Source organism: Parus major, chromosome 13, assembly GCF_001522545.3.
Source record: "Parus major isolate Abel chromosome 13, Parus_major1.1, whole genome shotgun sequence".
In the NCBI taxonomy this organism is placed as follows: Eukaryota; Metazoa; Chordata; class Aves; order Passeriformes; family Paridae; genus Parus; species Parus major.
The window spans coordinates 10,577,760-10,597,134 of NC_031782.1; the positions used below are offsets into that span (position 1 = coordinate 10,577,760).

The following is a 19,375-nucleotide window of genomic DNA, read 5'->3' on the forward strand; positions in this document are numbered from 1 at the left end:
TTGAATTCAAAAGGATTTTTGAGTGCCTTGCCTTTTATAATACTTGTACTGTGGTTCTTTCCCTTCTTTTAAGCTTATTTTCTTCAGTAGTTAAATGAATTCAGATTGCATAAACAGTGTTCTTCATTTACTGGGCTGTGAGCTTATCTAAATAATGCCTTGATACATCAGACTTTATATAAGCAAGTAGAAAAATGCAAACAAATTGGCAAGGAACTCAAGGCAGGATGCTTTGAAAAGCTGAGGAGAATCCCTGGAAAGAATGTTTAAAGGGTTTAGGGAATTCATTTTCATTAGTTAATTATTTGACTCTTGGCTCTTCCTGTTTTAAAACATGTAGCTAGTAAGATCATTCCCTACCCCATAGCATGGAGCTGACAGGCTTTGTTTAAAAGCTGAGAATTTTGTCACACTATCTTGAAAGCCTCTGGAAGACTTTAATCAGGCCCTTTTGATCACAGTTGCAGAACAGAAAATTCCCCAGACTTGCCTACGACAAACTACCACTGATGTAAGAGAAGAGTTGTGTGGTCTGTGTGGGCTTGTTTGGGATTGCACCTTTTAACCTGTTAAATCCTGGCTTTGTTCACTGATGGGATGCATTAGAGTAGCACTTTTAATAAAAAGTGAAGATGTGGCAGAGATAAAGCTGCCTTCATTATGGAGATGGGAATGGCCAGAATAGGCACCTTCTGTTGATTTGGATAAAAAATTCTGTGAAAAAAAACCTAACTTATTCTGGCTGTGCTGAGGCCAGTGCAGGTAGTGAGGAGCTGTATCCTTCATCCTTCAGTCCTGGCACAGGTGACCTTAGAAGGCAGGTTTCTGGGGAAAGAGTAGAAATAAAAAGGGATTAAGTTAATATTACAAATTAACCTTTTACTAAAGTATTGATTGTTTCAGCTTGTGGTGTGTGCCCAATTCTAAAGTTGGCTTGAGGAAAGCTGTTCCAGAGCAGAGCAGTCCCTGTGGTGGGCAGGGTTCCCATCCCTGTGAGGGCAGGGGATGCAGGCAGTAGGTATGGGGACTTTGCCCTGTTTTGAATGCTCTCCCAGCCCTGGCACCCTTCCGTGGCCAAGCTCCAGGGCAGAAGGTAGAACACTGTGTTTTAAGAGCAAACTCCTCTTGATGCAAATAACCTTGCTTACTAATTACTAAATTAGACTGCACAGCTCCAACACCAACCAACTCTAGGTTAAGTGCAAGGCAGTTGCCCCAATGTACTTTATTTTAATAGCAGCACTCAGTAAATCCAAGCAATACTCCAGTGGCAACATAAGAGCACTGCTGCTGGCTTTGGGATTATCAATTTAATAGCATCAGAGAATCCACCTGGGTGAACAAGGGACCTGCTGGAGGGTAATTGCCTTGGAGGAGAGTGAAGAGGTGGATGGTAATCCTGGAAAAACCAGTGGGGAGTATGATTGGAAAAAAATTATTTTTAAAAATTGGTTTTATTTATTGAGATAGAATTCCCTGGTGGATGATTTGGCAAAAGGCATAGTGTGGTGGTAATGCTTGCAGTGCTGTCACTGAGCTTTCTGTGGTGACTGAAGAAACAGAGAATAGTGAAAGAAGGGATGATCACCGGGAGCTCTTTCTTAAATTTGTCTTTTTCTTACTGGAGCAATAGAGGGGGTTGAGACAGGCACTAATACTGGACTCTGGTATTTTTCAAAGCACAGTGCTATGTGGAGGACATAGAAAGATGTCACAAATGAGACATATCCTGAGGGGATTAAGAAGCATAATATTCTTATTAGAAAAGGAGGGAAAAAGTACATTATGGCTTCCTAGGGGAGCAAATCCCTGCAGGATGCACCTTCCACAGGCGTGCTGTGTGGGGAGGGGCTGCTCTCTGGGATCTCACGAGCCTGGAGAGCTGCTCACCTGGGGCACGTGCTGTGCAAACACCCCCTTGTGCTCTGCTCTACAGTATCATTACTGGGTAAGTGGTTTGTTTTTTTTAGTCTTTTCTGTTTATAAGCATTCTCAAGCATCTTTGTTTTTTTGAGAGAGAGAAGCGAGGAAGCAGCTTTTTTTTTTTTTTTTTTTGTGGAGAGGTTAAACTCAGACTGTTGTTCTTTATTTAATTTTGGGAGAGCAGTAAAGCTGGCAGGCATGCATGCTGCATTCTCAGAGCGGTGGCCGTGCTGTGCGTGCGTGGCTGCCTTGGGCAGAGAACGCACTAGTGCTTCTATGGGCATAAAAGGAGCTGTGGAAACACAAGTGCCAGTGACTTCCCCAGCACTTGAATTGGTTCCGCACATATTTCATGCTTGGTTCCTTCCTGCTGAAAATGTAGCAGTGCTTAGGTGGTGTGTAGCACTGTGGGATCTGTTTAACCCTCTCATGAAGAGCTTGCCACCAGCTCACTGCAGCCCTGCCATGGTCCCTGATGACAGGTCCACTGCACTGGACCTATTCCTCTGAGTTGCTTTGCCACTCCCAGAAAACTTGGGGGACTGTCCTTAAGTTGAAGTAAGAAAGATTTAGATTAGATATGAGGAAGAAATTATTTCTGTGAGAGTGGTGAGGCATTGGCACAGGTTTCCCAGAGAAGCTGTGGCTGTTCCATCCCTGGAAGTGTGCAAGACAGGTGGAATGGGCTTGGAGCAACTTGGTCTAGTGGAAGGTGTCCCTGGCTGTGGCAGGAGCAAATTATCTTTAGGGTCCCTTCCAACCCAAACTATTCAGTGATTCTATGAAACCATCAGCTCTTCCGGATCGCATGCCAGGCTGTGCCTCAGAACCTGCTGAGCACCAGGGATGGCACAAAGGAAGAGGCTGGATGGTACTTCTGGAGCAGGAAGATGCAGAGAGATGGTCCTCTCCCCTTTTTGCAGGACTGGCTTTGTCTGTGTTGGGCAACTTCACCCCAAGTCTCCATTAGTTGGCTTTTGATTTATGTTGTTGGGAAAATATTTTTGCCTGCAGGACAGCAGTAACCAGGAGTGTGAGTTAGCTGATGTCTGGGGGTTCACCTCAGTGCTGCTTCAGTGCTTCATTAAGTTATGTCTTTGCGAGCTCAGAGATTCCACAGGAGGTGAGATTTCTGTCTGATTGAAAAATAAAACCCTTTAAGGGAATTGTAATAAAAATATTTAAGTTTCTTTAAGCCTCTGGTGTTTGCTGTTGTTTTGGCTCTTGGTGCTGTACACTTGACTGCTGTGAAGGTATATCGATGTTGCTGTCACCCCATGGCACAAGCAGAGGTCTTTGGGAGCTGCATGGCCTCACAGGGAGCAAGACCCTGCTGATGGTGTGAGGGCTTAGACCACCCCATCCACCCACAGAATTCCCCACCTGAAACACCAACATTTGTGTAGGGCCCTGCTGCCCTGGGGGCTACCAGGGTGTGAGGGACTGGGCTGGCTTCTTGCTGGTGAGTAATTGCCCTGCCCAAACTCTTCACTGGAGGACACAAGCAGCCCAAATCCTGGCAGGTATCTAGCCTGGGTAAGGTGAGGTGTGGCACATGCAGGGTGCAGCAGGTGCTGTGGGACATAACCCATGTTAGGCCCTGGTGCATGAGCTGGGACTCAGTTTTAGTGTACTCACTGCTGCCTGTGGTGGGTAGATAGCTCACACCACCCTGAGTTACATATCCATTGTAAGCTTGGTCTGTGCTCATTTAGCACTTGATTTCTGAAATGGTTTGTTCTTGGCACAGATGGAGAACTTCAAAATCAAATAAAATCTTACCACTATTTTCCTTAATCCTCTCCTGTTCTCAAACGTCAGCTCCTTTGGAGGCCCCTTTCAAGAACACAGGGCTGTGGTGACTCGGTGCAGGTTTTCTCTGCAGTGTTTTTAACTTCATAATGTGTCTGATTACTGTCAGATTCATGTGTGTTTCCATGATGTCACACACACTGTGGTTTTGGCTCAGGGCAGCAGACCTGAGGGCTCTCCGGAGAGAGGGACAAGTGAGTACCTCGGATACAAGCTCCATCCCAAGACCTCTGTGCACTGCCAGGCTCTAATGTCACACAATCACAGAATACTTGGGTGTGAAAAGGTTTTTAAGACCATTGAGTCAAACTATTAACCCAGCACTGCCAAGGTCACCACTAAACCATGTCCAAAGCAGGTAGAACCCCTGCACTAGGATTCAGGCACAGCACTGACCCATGACCAGACTTGTCAGGCTTTCTATGGGGTGTTTGGTGTCAATGGCTTTGCACAGCTGTGGGTTAAAAGACCTTAGTCTACAGTATTTTAAATATTATTCAGTAAAATACAAAATTTGGGCCTGACAGACATTACAATGATTCCCAAGCTGTCGTGACACCAATGCTGTATCTCAAATGAATTCATGGAGTGCAGCTCTATTTCAAGCCCTCGGTCATCTCCACAGCTAGCATAAAATGCTAATATGAAAATACTGCCAAAGTAATTTGAAATAAAGCACAAACTAAAAATAGGAAACAGCAACGAGCCCCATTTGTGAACAGCTTAGTCTTCAAGGAAGCTACAACATGGTTAAGATCACTACAGGGGGGGAAAAAATCCATCAGACATCTAGACAGCACTGAATAACAAGAACAAGATACAGCTGTCCTGGATGAAGCTCAAAAAAGCCTGTCTAAAAGCCTGCTTGGCAGTCAGGGCTGTAGGATGAGCACTGAGGGAAGCAGATAACTGCAGGCAAGAGCATGGAGGTGGTTCCTTGGAGTTGATGGTTGAGCTGTAGGTTGACTTTCTGATGAGTCTGGCAGCTTCTGTGGTTGTAGGAGGACCCTAATGCCCTGTGGATGGATACAGGGGTTCAAAAAACCCTAACTATGCTAGGGGAAAAATAATCCTGTCCTGGCTTGAAATGTCCTCTGTCAGAGCTTAACGTTTGTGGAGCTGAAAGACATGTCCTGTTGTTTGCTCTGAGCTGCGTCATAGGGCAGCCCGTTAGCAGTTGGTCTGGGTGGGTTTGTTCAAGCCAAACAGCCCAGCAGAAACTATTGAAGAGCAAATGGCAAATACTAATTTACTCTGACAATGCAACAAAAGCTCTAACTTGTACTGCCAGTTCTACTTAACTGCCAGAAGTTAGAAAGAATGTTTGGAGCTTCTTAAACACCTTCAGGTTCTTGTTTTGGTGGTGCCAGTAGACCTGTTCATGCAGGGAGCAGTGCAGCAGGCCTGTGCTACACTGGGGGCTGTCTGCTTCTCACCAAGCATAGCTCTAGTGCAATCCACAGGGGCTGTTGTGGTAAGATTGAATCCTCTTCAAATTCCCTACAAAAACAGAACAAATTCTCCCTGAAAGTGTGAAGGCCAGGTTGGATGGGGCTTGGAGCAACCTGTGTGGAAGGTGCTTCTGTGTTGGAACAAGGTTATGTTTAAGATCCCTCCCAACACAAACCATTATAAGATTATATTAAATCAGGATGAAAGCTGGGATGTGGGCACGCCCCCTAAAAAAAACCTCCTGTTTAATGATGGCCTATGGTTGGGGGGCTTCTGGGCACTGGGAAACTGCCCCACTTGGTCTTACTGTCTGAAAAACTATACCCAGTGTCTCTGGCTGCTGTCATGCACTGTTGTAAGCCAAGGGGAGGTGGTGGGTAGAGCAGTGCTCCTGTTGTCTGGGTTTCTCAAGGAGGGTGGGGCAGAGACCCACCAACTAAGACAGGGGATTACATCTGTGTAAATCAAGAGTAAGCAGAATCAAAACACCAGCTTGCTTTAATGCAGTGACACATGAATAAGCAAAAGTCAGGCTTGCTGTAACTTCTCAGCTGATAAAATGTGTTTGCTTAGCAGATGCTGTGAATAAACTGAAGAGGAAATTAGAGTGAAAACATATAGCTAGTAAGAGTTTAACCAGACATGTTTATCTGTTGTGACTATACCTTGTGTCATTCTCTATTATTGTAAAAATTAAAACCACATTTAGGATTATGTAAATGAAATGGTAATTTCTCAAGAACCTCTTTTATAAGCTACAGGCTTGGTTTTGTTGCTGACCACAAACAGTATCTGGACCTTCATTAGTTCCTCAGGAACTAAGAAGTTTTAGAGGGTTCTGGCCCTCCCACAAAACCAGAAGAAAATAATTGTAGAGGCTTAAAGAGCTGTGTGATATTTATGAATAGAATCATGGAATTGCTTAGGATGGAAAGGATCTTCAAGATCATTTATTCTGGCTGTTACCCACCCCCTGCCAAGGCCACCACTAAACCATGTTCCCAAATGTCATATCTGCTAAATCCCTCTGGGGCTGGTGACTATGCAGAGCTAGAAAGAGGTAGTTCATTTGGATGTCAGTCCAGAAAAAGTGATGTCAAATGTGACCTCTCCAGGGAGGGCAGCAGACAGGGGGATTGTGCTTCTGCATGGGTGGTTAACCAGAGAGGAGGATTTAATGTGCTACTTAGGGATTGACTCTTGCAGCATCATGAAAGGTCTGCAAGCCAAAGTAGTGTGAAGCATCTCTCTGGAAAGAGCATATTACATTTATTTCAAGCATTTCAAGAGACAAATGTGGAGAAGGGACCTGGTCACTATAGTGGCTGGAGTTGACTGAAATTACTTATTACAAAGAATGTTGCTGTGGGCTCTTGGAGACCTGGGGCTTACCTGAGAACTCTGGCACATCCAACCTCAGGTGGGTGACATTGGTGTAGAGAAAACACATATTCTTCAGAAATAATCGTACCCTTTACTTGCATCTTATAAGAAACTGGACTTATTTAAAAACAAAACAATATGCTTTTCAGTAACCCTTTTATTTTTCCCCAGGTTAACCCTGGCAGTAAAGCAGCCATGGCGGACTTATGCCCAGGAGACATTATTCTGGCAATTAATGGAGAGGACACGGACAACATGACACATCTAGAAGCACAAAACAAGATCAAAGCATGTGTGGACCAGCTGCTGCTCTCTGTTAACAGGTTGGTTCTCTCTGATGGGCTTCTGTGTCAGTTTTGCTCAGAGGGTTTTTGGCTGGCCCTGGAGCAGATGTGCTCCAGCATCCCCATGGTCTGGGTTATTGTCCTGTGTTTTCAAAAATAGTAAAACAAAATTACTTTTAATGGTTCACCGATAGAAAAAGTGGGTTCAGTTTATTATACATGAGGATTACCATTTGTACCTTGTAAGGCTTGTCCAGGCTGTGGCCTGAGTTGAGTCTTCGAGGTTGTGTCAACTCAAGCAAGAGTAGCATTGGAATCAAAATCTCCTTTGGACAAACCTCGCCACTTCATTAACATCCACCCATCATTTTAGGCATCTGTTCAATGAAAAAACATTTGAAGGTCCTGCCAAATTCACTTTTTATGGTATTTTGAAGCAAAATGAAAGTATGAGTTTGGTATTTGGGGTTTTTTGATTTGGTTTTTTTTTTAAGTTGGATTTTTTTTGTGTGTGTGTGTTGTGGGGTTTTTTGTTTATTTGTGGGTTTTTTGCTTGGTTGGTTTGGTTTTCTTGGGTTTTTCTGATTTCTATTTGAATTAATTCTGTAGTAAAATCACAAATTATCCAAGCAAAATGAACGCTCCTTATAAAGTTCACAAATGGCTAATACTATCTGTTGTAGGTTTAAATAAGTGGATAGAGTTTTCCACTTCACATTAAAGAGGCATTTCCTGATATAAAGAGCTATCATTTACTGTTTATACTTTTCTTGGAAAACCATGTAGTTCTGACTGGATGCCTGGGCAGTGGGGAAGGAGCGCTGCCATAAATGGAGCAAACCTTCTGTGATTCCTCATGGTTCCTCAGACAGGCATTTCTGAGCTGCCTGGCTAAAGCAAAGTCCTCTGATTTCAGCCCATGTTGTACAGATGATGTGGTTTCAGTATTACAAAAGAAAGAAAATACAGCAAGCAAGCAAAAACCCTTTACGCAGGTGGAGTTTCCATAGCCAAGGAGGGCAGTTGTTTTGCTTTCCATCCAGAGCAGTTTTAGGGAGACTAGGTGATTTTCTACCCCCAAGAACTGTGCCCAGGGCAGGACCAGGGTTCCCTTCCTTGACTGTCTGCAGGCTACTGGAGCTCTCTTTGGAAGAGATGAAAATCCTTGTGTAGTGACAGGAGGTTTTGACGAGCCATCAGCTGCTGGGGTGGTCTGGCAGCAGAGCAGCTTCATTGGGAGTTAGAACCAAGTTTTGCTGGAAACAGCTTTCACCTGCAGCATGGCAGTGCTTATTCTCATGGATGATGGTTTCTACTGTGTGAATTGATGGACTGAATGCCCACCTTTACACTTCATTTTAGCCACTCATATCAACTGGTGTTTGTTTTTTGGCTCAGATTGGACCCTTGAATATCTGTGAAAGTGCTCCTCTCCTAAGAGGTCATTCCTGCACAGGACAGAGGTTGTGGTCACAGTGGTCTCACAGCAGTGTTGGTATGTGCCTTGCTGGGGTTAGGGATATCTGGCTGCTTGGTTTCCCTGAGACACAGAAATGGTCATTCATGACCTCAGGGTGATCTGGAAGATGATATATGGAGGGTCTGTGGCTTCATGGGTTTTTTTTCCCAACTGTACCTACCAAGGTGTGGCCATTTTTAACAGTGAGAGCTTGTGGTGTGTCCAGCAGAGTTGAATTTTCTAACAGAGATCTTGCTGCTGTTGGCCCACAGCCTTTCAGTGGTGCAGGGTTTGTGGGTGACATAGTCAGTCTTTGCTAAGCAGTAGGATTGCAATGGTTTTGTCAGGCCTTAAAGTCTCCATAAACACAGATTTTAAAGACTTTTGTATCTCATAGGCAAAAATAAACGCTCAAGGCTCTGCAAGGCAGGAACAGAGGTGAGGAGCTGTTCAGCTTGGGGTGGTTCCTCTTGGAGATCACACTGCTGGGTCAGTTTGGTGGCTTCTCCAAGGGCAGAACTCACCTTTGCTGCCCCCAGAGATGCCTATGAGAGTGCCATTTCTCTGGACAGGAAAAACTGAATAGTTTGGTTTTTTTCTGCAGTAAGGACAGCAGACCCAGTGATGACCTCTTAGGTCTATTTTCAGTGTGGCCCAAAGTGGATGTACAGTGACTTGACTCTTGGATTTCCCTCCTGTCTCCCAAGTGACCTGTTGGATCCTGTTGCCCAGTTAGTCATTGCTGGAAGCACATCTGGTGTTTCCTCCTAGGTGTGAGTGGATCCATGTCCTGGGGCAATGATGAGGGGTTTTGTTGATTTGTGTGTATGTCCAGCCACTGCTGTTTGTCACAGCTGTGGATCAACACCCTGGACCCTACTCTGAGGCTGATTTCTTCAAGAAAGCCCTGCCTGTGGTGGTGTGGATTGGTATCTTTTCCCTTGGGGAGAGAATGCTCTTTATTGCATTAATTTTCAGCATCTTTTCTGTACACTGCCTTCAATAAAACACAGTTTGCAGGTCAACATGAGAAAATTTATTTTTAAATGTGTTTGTCTGAAATGCATTTGAAATAACAAGCCTGTTTGTTGCATGTCGTTAGTGAAGACACATGAAATTTGGTGCTAACTCAAAGCAGGCTTCCTCCAGCCAGGCATGAGTGTGAAGGGGAGGGCAGGGAGCTGTGCAGTGCTTCCATTTCCCTGGTGCCTTCTGGACTGCTTCATTCCATGCCCTTTCTCCATCAACCTTTAACATTTTATGTTACTGAGACGGAAAACAAGATAGGTTTTGTTTTCAGACTCTGGTCAGTAAATGCCATTAGACTAGGAAGTTCAGTAGGAAAGAATGTGGGGAAAACAAGAAGGGGGAGTTACTGGGTGGCCTGACCAAGACCAAGTATCATGCATCAAATGAAGGCAGCCATAAAGTTGGGTTGGAGCTGTGTTTTGCTGAAATCACTGTTTGAAAGGGCCGTGGGTGTGGGATGGGAGATCTCATGGCATTGCTGTTCCTGCTGACACAGACTGCCGGGAAACCCTTGGCAGCACTGTCCAGACCTGACTCTCTGTGCCAGAGAGCCAGGGCGAGCCCCACAGCTTTTTCTGAACCTTTTGTCATCTGCCAGGGAGGGTGAAGGCTTGTGCTGCAGCTTTCCTGAAGAAACTGGCCCTGTGCCCACATTGGAAAAACTGCTGGCAAGGGGATGTCACAGCTTTTTAGGCATGTTGGGCTCCATGGCTCTCCTGTGCTGCTGAAGTCCACAGTCAGTATTGATATCTGTGAAGCTGCCCCTGTTCTCAAGGCTGGACTAGCAGATACTTCCTTTCTTTCAAATCTCTTTGTCCTTTATCAAGGACAAATCTCTTGAGGGGTTTTTCCCTCCTTCTTCACACCCTCCATTTTCTAACTCCTTTCTTGGCCAGACCTTTGACCTCCCTGAAGTTAAAGGATGTTTTGTCCCTGGATATTTTGGATCCTGCTTTTCCCCAACACGTGCAAGTCTGTCTTTGGACAGCGATGCTGTGAAAGCCAAAGCAGCACAGTGGCCTTATTGTTCTGAAACAAAGTGGTTGAAAATCTCCATTGGTTTATGAAAGGAGTTGATTTTATGTAACTGATGCCTATGTGGGCATTGATGTAAGGTGTGAGGAATTACTTGGGCATGCCTGGAATAAGGACTGGATGTTCAGGCTGTGGTTAATGGCTCTAAAATGGGAGGCCAGGAGTTCACATGGGCTTAGTGAGGCTGTGGGGAAGGCAGTGATGGTGCTGATTAAGATTTAGCGGGATGGTTCAGGCTGCTCTGGTGATAAATTAGGCAGCTGTTCCATCATCTTCCCAGTTGTTGAATTTCAAGCCAAGGTAGCACGGGATGTACTTTGCCTGCCTTTGTGCAGGAAGGGTCAGGCCAGTTATGTGGCAGCTGGTTGGAGAAAATCCGGGGTGTTGAGCAGCCCCGTGAACTATTACTCACAGACACCTGGTAAAACTTGTTCTTTTTATGCACTGTGAAGTTGCTTCCAAGTTACCCAACAAATTCCTTAAGAGGCAAGAAGTGTGTTAGTGTGTTGTGCCAGGGAAGGTTTCAATTGGCTGTTAGGGAAAATTTCTTCACTGAAAGCCCAGGGAACTCATATCCCTGGACGGATTTAAAAAACACGTAGATGTGTCACCTGGGGACATGGTTTAGTGGTGGGCTTAGCAATGCTGGGGTAACATGGGGCTTGATGGTCTAAGAGGGCTTTTTCAACTTTCAAACTTTAATGATTTCCATTCCAATCCAATTCCAGCCCTTTCTTTTGGTGACAGCACTGGGGCTGTTGTGCACGGGGCCAGGTGTGGGTGCTGGATGACTGGGAGCATCTGCCTGGCCCCAGGTGCAGCCAAGAACCCCAGGGTGGTTGAGTTGAATTTATTTCCAGACTGTGGTGTCACAGAATAAATCCTCAAAGGTTTGGTTTCCATTCCTTCTTTCTAAACTAAATCCTGGAAGCAGTTTCTTCCCCCTCGATTTTATGTGACTGCTTGGAGAATTGACTCCATTAAAATTACCAGTGCACTTCCTAGAAGTATGTACTTATTTCTTGCTGTGAGAGATGAATTAGGAGGAGGTTAAAATAGGCTTAAAACTTAAAAGATATAAAGAAAACTTTATTATCAGAAACAAAAATAATAAGAAAACCTTTAGAACACTTCTCTTCCCCTCCCTACAATTTTTTTCTTTCTTTGTGACAATGTAGAGACAAAATCTGGGATTTTTAATCAGTTACTACTTCTGTAATAGTTTTTTATCAGTTCTTGCAGGGAGAGGAGTTTCTCTTCCTATGTCATGGAGACTCCTCTACAGAAAGCAGTTTTCTTGTGGCTTCCATGTTACAGTGAATTAGCCACCTGGGAAAGGAAAATCTGTTTGCAATGCAAAAGTCTTTCTGTTGCCTTGCGGCTTTCCTAAAGCTGCTTTCATGGGCTACGTTAACTTATGGGGTACTATTTTAAACATGAGCTGTTTTTGCATAAAAAACTAAAAGTTCTGTTCTTTTATCTCTGGGAACAGAGATGTGCTTTTTTTTTAAGTCTGATATATCAAAAATATATTTTTACTAAAGCTTTACGAAGAGATTTCAGTTTAAGACTAAGACATCTCCTCAATCCCCTCTTAACTAAAATTTGACTCTTTCTTTAGTGACTTTAGTGTTTCATGTTTTGGGGTTTTTTTTACATGTCTTCACCCTTTCTTGGATTCGAGAGAGAACTGGTGTTCGTAGGTTCATCTGTTCTCAAGTTTTATCAATTAGAACAGTTTTTATGGAGTTCAGCAGCGCTGACCCGTTGATCTCATCCAGGCTGGGATCAGGGAGATCGTTTGCCGTGCCTCTCGCTGCTGCTCACGGGGATTTCGCTGACCCCGTGTGAGCCGTGCCGGCTGCTGCCTTCACTCAGCGCTTTTCTCCGTGCAGAGTGCCGAAAACAAGAAAAGCTGCTGCTGCTGCTTTTGTCCTTCTGTCCGCAGCACGGCTGGCTGAAAGCAACTAAACAAAGTTCATCGCGAGCCCTGCTGAGGCAGCCACAGCCATGTGCCGCTGTTTCGGTCGCGCTGATGTTTCGGCCCTGCGGTCTCGGCTCCATGGCCGCTCCCGGCCCCCGGCCGCTCCCGGCACCAATAGAGGCTCCGGCCGGCAGGGCCCGGCAGTGCCCGGCGGTGCCGCTAGAAGGAGTGGCTGGCTCTGCCGGGAAGGGGCCCAGCCCCGCTGGGAAGGGGCCCCAGCCACACACCCAGACAGGCCCCGGTGAACTCCCCGGTGAGGGCTCGGCAGCCGCTCACCGCCCCTCAGGGGACAGAAAATCTCGGCCGGGCCGCGCAGGGACGGGTCGGCCAGTTACCTCTATAAAGGTAGAAGCTAAGAGAGATTTCTCGGCTTTGCCCGTCTTTAAAATGTGAATCTCACACAGGGTGGATCCAGGTTCTGAATGGTTTAATAGGATGTCAATTCCCAGAGCTAGCCAGCTATTATTGGCTTTTGCTAGGCACTGAGGAAGCTCTTAGCAGCTTCTCTCAGAAAAATCATTTCCATGAGTGGCTTCTTCCTTCCTCACCAAATATCAATTAATGCAAAACTAGCACATCTATCTATTCCTGCTCTATGTAAAGAGATGCAGTTTCTCTGAAAGTTTCTGTGTGAGAAAGCCCAGTAATGAATTTGCCGGACATGTAGCTGCAAAAGTACCTAGAAGTTCATATAGTTGATGTTCCTCCCATCTCCCCCAGGTCCTGGGGAATTTATTTGGGTCTGTTAGCTGTAAGCAGCACTTCCAGCAGGCTGCTGGAAGATGGGAAGGATGACAGCGTCTGTTCTCAAGTTTCCAGTAAAAGTACAACTGAAAAAGTGAATCACAGCTTCCCCTCTGGAGCTCCTTGAAGACTAATACAGAGGAAAACCGGCAGCTTTCCAGAGCAATACACAATAGTTTCAGCTGAGAGGAATGAAGGAGGAGAAATCTTTCAGCTTCTTCACATAGTCTGAAGGAGCTGGATCCTTTGGGATGCTCAGCAGAGCTCAGCTCCTGTGCTGCTCACCTGCCTTGCAGAGGATGGATCCAACATCTTATAGTTACTGTGGTGAGGTTCAAAATCCTGGGAGGTTTGAAGCATCAGCTGTAACTGCTGGTAGACCAAGTTCAGCTTCTAGAAGGCTAATGGCCATATCAGTGATAACAATCAATTGTGATCATAGTGATGTGCCACAGTGGGAGATGAAGAGCAGTCAGGAGATGGGCAGGACCCTGGAGTCACCCCCCAAACAAAGGGGGTAAAATGTAGCCATGTGATTATTCTGGTGGTTTGCGGCTGCATGGTAACAGCAGTGACCTGGATCCAAGCTGACACTTCCCCAGGTAATAAAGGTTAGTTTTTAAGGGGATGGAGAAATTAGAAATTTGCTAAGACACAGGAATTCTTGCAACTTAAAAGCAGCTCTACAAACGTTGAGAGTGAGACTTGCAGATCGTTACCAGGTGAAAAAACATTCTGGTAAAATATGTGAGCATATGCAAGTAATCTTTTGAGAATGACTCTTGAGACTTTCAGAAAGCAAATGGTGGGATAAAAGGTGTCTGCAACTTTGTTTTATTTAATGATGTCCTGTTTATGCATCCATTTCCTAAGAAGCCCTGTGTGGAAGGCCTTGCACTAACCTAGTTCAAGTTATTTTTCTTGGGATTGTCCTAGATGCCATTAAGAGAGCTGAGTGGTGTAAGTGCAGGGTAATGATTTCCACATAGCTGCCTTTAATCCTTTATAGCACATCTGAGAACACTTCTCCTCTCCTTGAGCTGTAAATTAAACAACTCAAAACATTTGAGTGATGCCTGATCTGTTGCCTGTGATGTATGACAAGTGTGTTGGGTTTTTGCTGTTTCCTAAACACAAAGCTCTGACTGTTGTCAGGGTGAACCTGCTGCTGGGGGTGACTCTGCTGGCCCCCCAAGCCCCCACTGCTCTGGGGCTTGTTCTGGGGGGTACAGGGGACCCTTGTGCTGTTGGTCCTGCTAGGGATGTTCCTAGCAGCCAGATTTGGAGCATGAGCTCCAAGCATCAGTCCCTCCTGCAAGTAGCTGCCTGTAGCATTGTTCTCTCAGGCAGAGTCGTCTCTTAATTGTTACTATTTCAGATTAGATGGTATTTTGCTGTTCCCAGGGAAAAGAGAGGATCTCCCTGTGTAAGCATAAATGCTCATCAAACTTACAACTTGACTTTGGTTTTGGTGAGGCTAGTGGTTCTCCCTACAAAATTTTAAAAAAAAATTAATTTTTCATTCACCTGAGCTTTGTCTTTCAGAGTGCCAAGTGGAGCCCAAATTGTGCCGTATCAGCTTGTTTCAGTGTAGTTCAAGTGGAAGCTGATGCTAACATGAACCTGGCTTTGTTCAGGCTGTTGCTGGAAGCTGTCAAAGTTGGTCTCAGTTATATCAAGAACTTCTCGTCACTCAGCAGAACTGATAGTGAAGGTTGAGTTTAATCATTAAAGCATTAACCATGAATGGACTTCTCCATGTAAACTGAAGTCTATCCATGTCTGTCATTAAGCATAAATACAGCCATGATGACTTTTGGAAAGCACAGGTTTGTCTGCTTTCTGGTACAGACAGTGTGTGATCTCTGTCGGGGGTATGGAGAACTGGCAAGTGCTGGCAATACTGGTGACTGAATAATATATCTCCACGCAGAATGAATTTACTGCTATTGCTCTTATCTTCTGCAATCAGAATCACTTCTGAAGCTCTGTTCTTATTTACTGGCAGGCTGAAATCTTTGGGGATGCTTTAAGCTGTGTTTGGCATATCATCTCCAGAGCTGAGTGGGGAGAAAGTCATCACAGACCCTTCTTGGGGCACTGCGAGCTCTCATCAGGTTAGCTCAGTGCAGGGGAAAGCACAGAAATAATAATGGTGGTCCCTGCCAATGTAATTAGGCATTTCCATTGTTCTGGACCTCCAGATTTGATTTTCAGCGTGGAAGCAATGCACACAGCACCACATCATGGCACAAAGCAAGTCGGTGTTGCTGGGAATGCTGATGTTCTTGGGAGGTACTGTTTCCTTTGTCCCAGTTGGAAAGACCAATTTATAATGAATTGTCCCAGCCTAAAATCAAGTAATAGTAAAGATAAATTATCAGAACCTAAAGAACCTAGCTGTGAGAGTAACTACTCCCTGTTGAAAAAACTGTAATGGCAGTAGTGAAAAGAAAAAGCTGAAATGTTCAGAGGCTGGATCCAAAGTGTGCTCAGAGTCAGTGGGAGTCCCTGCATTTAGTAGGTTTTGGGTCAGACCCTAGATTTGGAAAGGCAGCTTTGTATGTTGACTTGTGTAGCTGCAAAATACCAAAGGTAAAAATCTCCATGAGAATTCCTGGGTTAAAATCGTGCTCCTTATTTTTCAAACTTGGACTTTGCAGATAATTTAACTGAAAATGAATGTGGTATATCTGGCAAGGGTGAGAGTTCACAAAGGATGCTTAGATGCATCTGTGCCCACAGAACAAGACCTATTTTTGTGAAGTGGTGCATATACAGACTGTGATGATAGACAGTTTGCATGTTGAAAGCTTTATCATGAACTTAATGGAGTTTCCATCTTCCAACTTAACCTTCTTGCATCCTGAAAAGTCTGTGTATGTACCTACTGGACCTTGCCCATGTCCCTGTGGCTCCCTCATACCCTAAGTGTTGGAGATCTATGCTGAAAATCACATTCCAGCCATGTCCCCAGCTGTCTTTGTGAGGAAAAAAATGATCAGGCACATGGAAAATCTTTGGATAGTGACAGTATTCTGCTCTGCCCTGGCAGGACTGAAGATGCATTTGGGAATGGAAACTGTATTTTTAGGGCTTTTTCTATCTGGCAACTGTTGAAAGGGTCAAGATGATTCATACAGGGTGGTGAAAGCCTTCTCCCTTTAAGGTGTTTATAGAGTTCCTGATGTAGTCTGGTACACAGGCCTGCCAGGGTTTGTGTATATATATATGTATACATGTATCTATACACACATGTAACCAGAATACTTTCTGGATTCAGGGCCAGAATAAAGGGACAAAGCCAGGAATATGCAAGACAGGAGCCACCAAGAGCCTGTCTTCTGATTTCTTGAACCAAAATAAGTTTGTCTTTTTTAACTCCAAACTGAGACAGAACCTTGTAGTTTAAGTATGGGTTTTGAGCTTCATGGTTTTAATAGGATGAAGCTGTCATGTTCTCTATTCATCATTGTACTGTTTCTGAGGATAATTTTGGACAAATGCAAATAAAATATAAACCTGCCAGGAAATTAATATATGCTATTGTGGTGGGTTTAGTGCTGGCTAAAATCACCAGTGCACTTAATCATTTCTTGCTCTGAGATATGGATTAGGAGAAGGGCGAAACAGGCTTAAAACTTAAAAAGTATAAAGAAATTTTGTTAACAAGACTACAAGAATAAGAAGCATCAGAATAAAACCTCCAGAACACCCTTCCTCCCTCCCCAGAACATCTTTTCTCCCCCTACCCAACTTTTTCCTATCCTAACTGATAATGTAGAGACAAATCCTGGGATGTTACAGCAATAATGGTCTTTCATCAGTTCCTGTAGGGAGAGGAGTTTTCTCTTGCCATGCCATGGAGACTTCTCCACAAGAAACAGTTCTCTCATGGCTTTTCATTTCCATGAGTAGCAGCTGCCCAGGGAAATGTTCTGCATCGTGAAATTCCTCCCATTTTCACAGCCCTCCTAGAGGTGTGTCCATGGGTCATGAACTTAATGGGGTATTATTTTAAGGATGAGTTGTTCAAAGGCAAAGGTTCTCTTCATCTGTCTCTGTGATCCATATCTGGGAACAGATTTTCTTCTTCTCTCCCTGGGGGCAAAGGGTTTTCATTATTCTCATCTCTTTCTCTCTCTGTTCAAGTTTCTCATGGGATCACAGCTACTCAAACATCTGCTTGGCTTCATCAATGGATGCCTCTGCTCACATCTAGTTTGAACACTTCATCCCCCCAATACTCTCTCATGAATTAAAGGAGATATTTCAGTATATCATTGTCCATCTCCATGGCCCTACTACTACTATTTCAGCCCCATTCGATATCTCCTCATTCTCCTTCCATCCAAGGCTTGACTCTTTCTTTACTGACCTTGGTGTCTTTATGTTGTCTTTCTACGTGTTGTCACTCCTTTTCTCTCCCTGGAGAGAGGAACAAGGTCTGTAGGTCTCATCTGTGTAGTGAAAGGGTTAATTAATATCTTGCCCAGTGGCCACAGCAGTCACTTTATTGGATTTCAGGCTGCACTGGGTGCATCCCTCCACCTGGCAGCCGCTGGTTGCGGTCCTGGCTCAGCCTGGATCGGTGTGGGCTGGTGGCGGGCGGGGGGCTTAGTGTTGGCAAGATGTCAGTGGCTGGGGCCCCTCTGTCCCCAACCCGGGAGCCACTGGGGTCTGGCCCAGCCTCCCCCAAGCTGCACAAGTCACAGGAAAGTGGGTCCAGCCCCACCAGAGCTCAGCTACTTTGTGAGGCTGGAAGCAAAGAATGAGAGTTCCTGGGCTTGTGGTTTTTAAAATGTGGATCTCACAAAGGCGGGTCAAATTTCTAAACGTTGCAAAATGTTGTCAGCTCTCAGAACTAGCCAGCTATTGGCCTTTCCCATGCACAGAGGAAGCTCCCAGCAGCTTCTCTCAAAGAAATCACTTCCATCGGTGGTTTCTTAGTTCTTTCTCCAAATGTCAATCAATGTGAAACCACCACAGCTATATATATGTTTGGCTTCTTTTATAAAATTTGTTTAATTTCTTTTCTGTTTTGATTAAGGAGCCTGTTTCTTTCTTTGGGATTTTTGTGGGTTTTGTTTGTTTGGGGGAAGCATTTTGGTTTGGTCTTTTTTAAAAGCAATTTAAGTAGAGTTTACTTAACTTCCCACTGCAGAGCTGAAGGGAAGACCTGGTCACCCCCAGTCCTGGAAGATGGCAAGGCTCAAGCGTACCGGATCAACATTGAGCTGGACCCACAGGTATGGCAGCTACAGCCCTACACATCTGCTCTTCCAACTTGCTTTTGAGGAGAGGACATCCATGTCTGGAGTCTGGAAAGTGCTGTGCTCTTCTTGGACCTGTGCAGACCTTCCAGAAGTGAAGTAGTTTCCATGTGTGGTTTTAAAGTTCTGTGAAGGTCTGTCTGTGCTTTTCTTGGGCTTGTACAGTCCTGGTTTGCAGCAGTGCAGGAGCCATATGACCAAGCTCAAAGTCAGTGTTATTTTGGATGGAGCTGTTGAGGGTCCTGTGACTGTGCAGTGCCTGCTCTTCCTGGGGTACAGCATGCCCAGGATCTGTCTGCATCTGCCTCAGCTGGTGTGCCTCTACCTTGGCTGCTTCCAAAATCTGTTGTACGCTTCCAATCCTGTGACAGTGATTAGCCTCCTGTGATGGTGGATTTCTGGTTTTTTGGGTGTTTCTGGTTGTTGGGTTTTTGTTGTTGTTGGTGGTGTTGTTTTGTTATAATATTCTCATCTTTTTCCTTTTTTTTTGTTTTTTTGGCTTTTTTTTCTTTTCTCTTAGTCCTTCTCTCTGTTTTGCAGCTTCTCTCTTCCCTCTGTCCTCAGCTCTGTTCCCTGGAGCCTTCTACCTGTATCCTGCCCCATACTATCCCATCTCCTGCAGCAGCCAGGTGGTGGATGGAGCTGAGCAGGTCTCCCCATCTTTCCTACTCATCTCTAATGGCTTGTTAGCAAGGTCAGAGGTGACTCTCATTCTCCTTTGTCTTCTCAATGGGAAGGGAAATGGGGTTTCTCTTCTTCCTCTCTGCTTATAACGTACTGGATTGTCCATTTTTGCATGTTGTAGTCTATGTTGTGGAGATATCTGATGAACAAGGATGAGACCAGGGGAATAGATAGGCAGAGGGCAGCTTCTGCTGTCTGGCTCTGCCTTGAATGTGTGCTGACATGATGCACATGCTGCCAACTTTCCCAGAGCACCTGAGGGTCATGGATTGCAGGGCTCCAGTCTGCTGAGGCTTCTCACTATTGTAGGTTG

General features: G+C 44.9%; 1 protein-coding gene across 1 annotated transcript in view; it reads left to right on the forward strand.

Moving 5' to 3' along the window:
- The window catches only part of PDLIM4 (PDZ and LIM domain 4), a 44,261-nt gene that overhangs the window by 7,664 nt on the left and 17,222 nt on the right, over positions 1–19,375 (forward strand). Inside the window, exons 2-3 of the mRNA XM_015641949.2 lie at positions 6,742–6,893; positions 18,270–18,354. Coding sequence (XP_015497435.1) covers positions 6,742–6,893; positions 18,270–18,354 — 237 coding nt within the window. The remainder of the gene's footprint in view (positions 1–6,741; positions 6,894–18,269; positions 18,355–19,375) is intronic.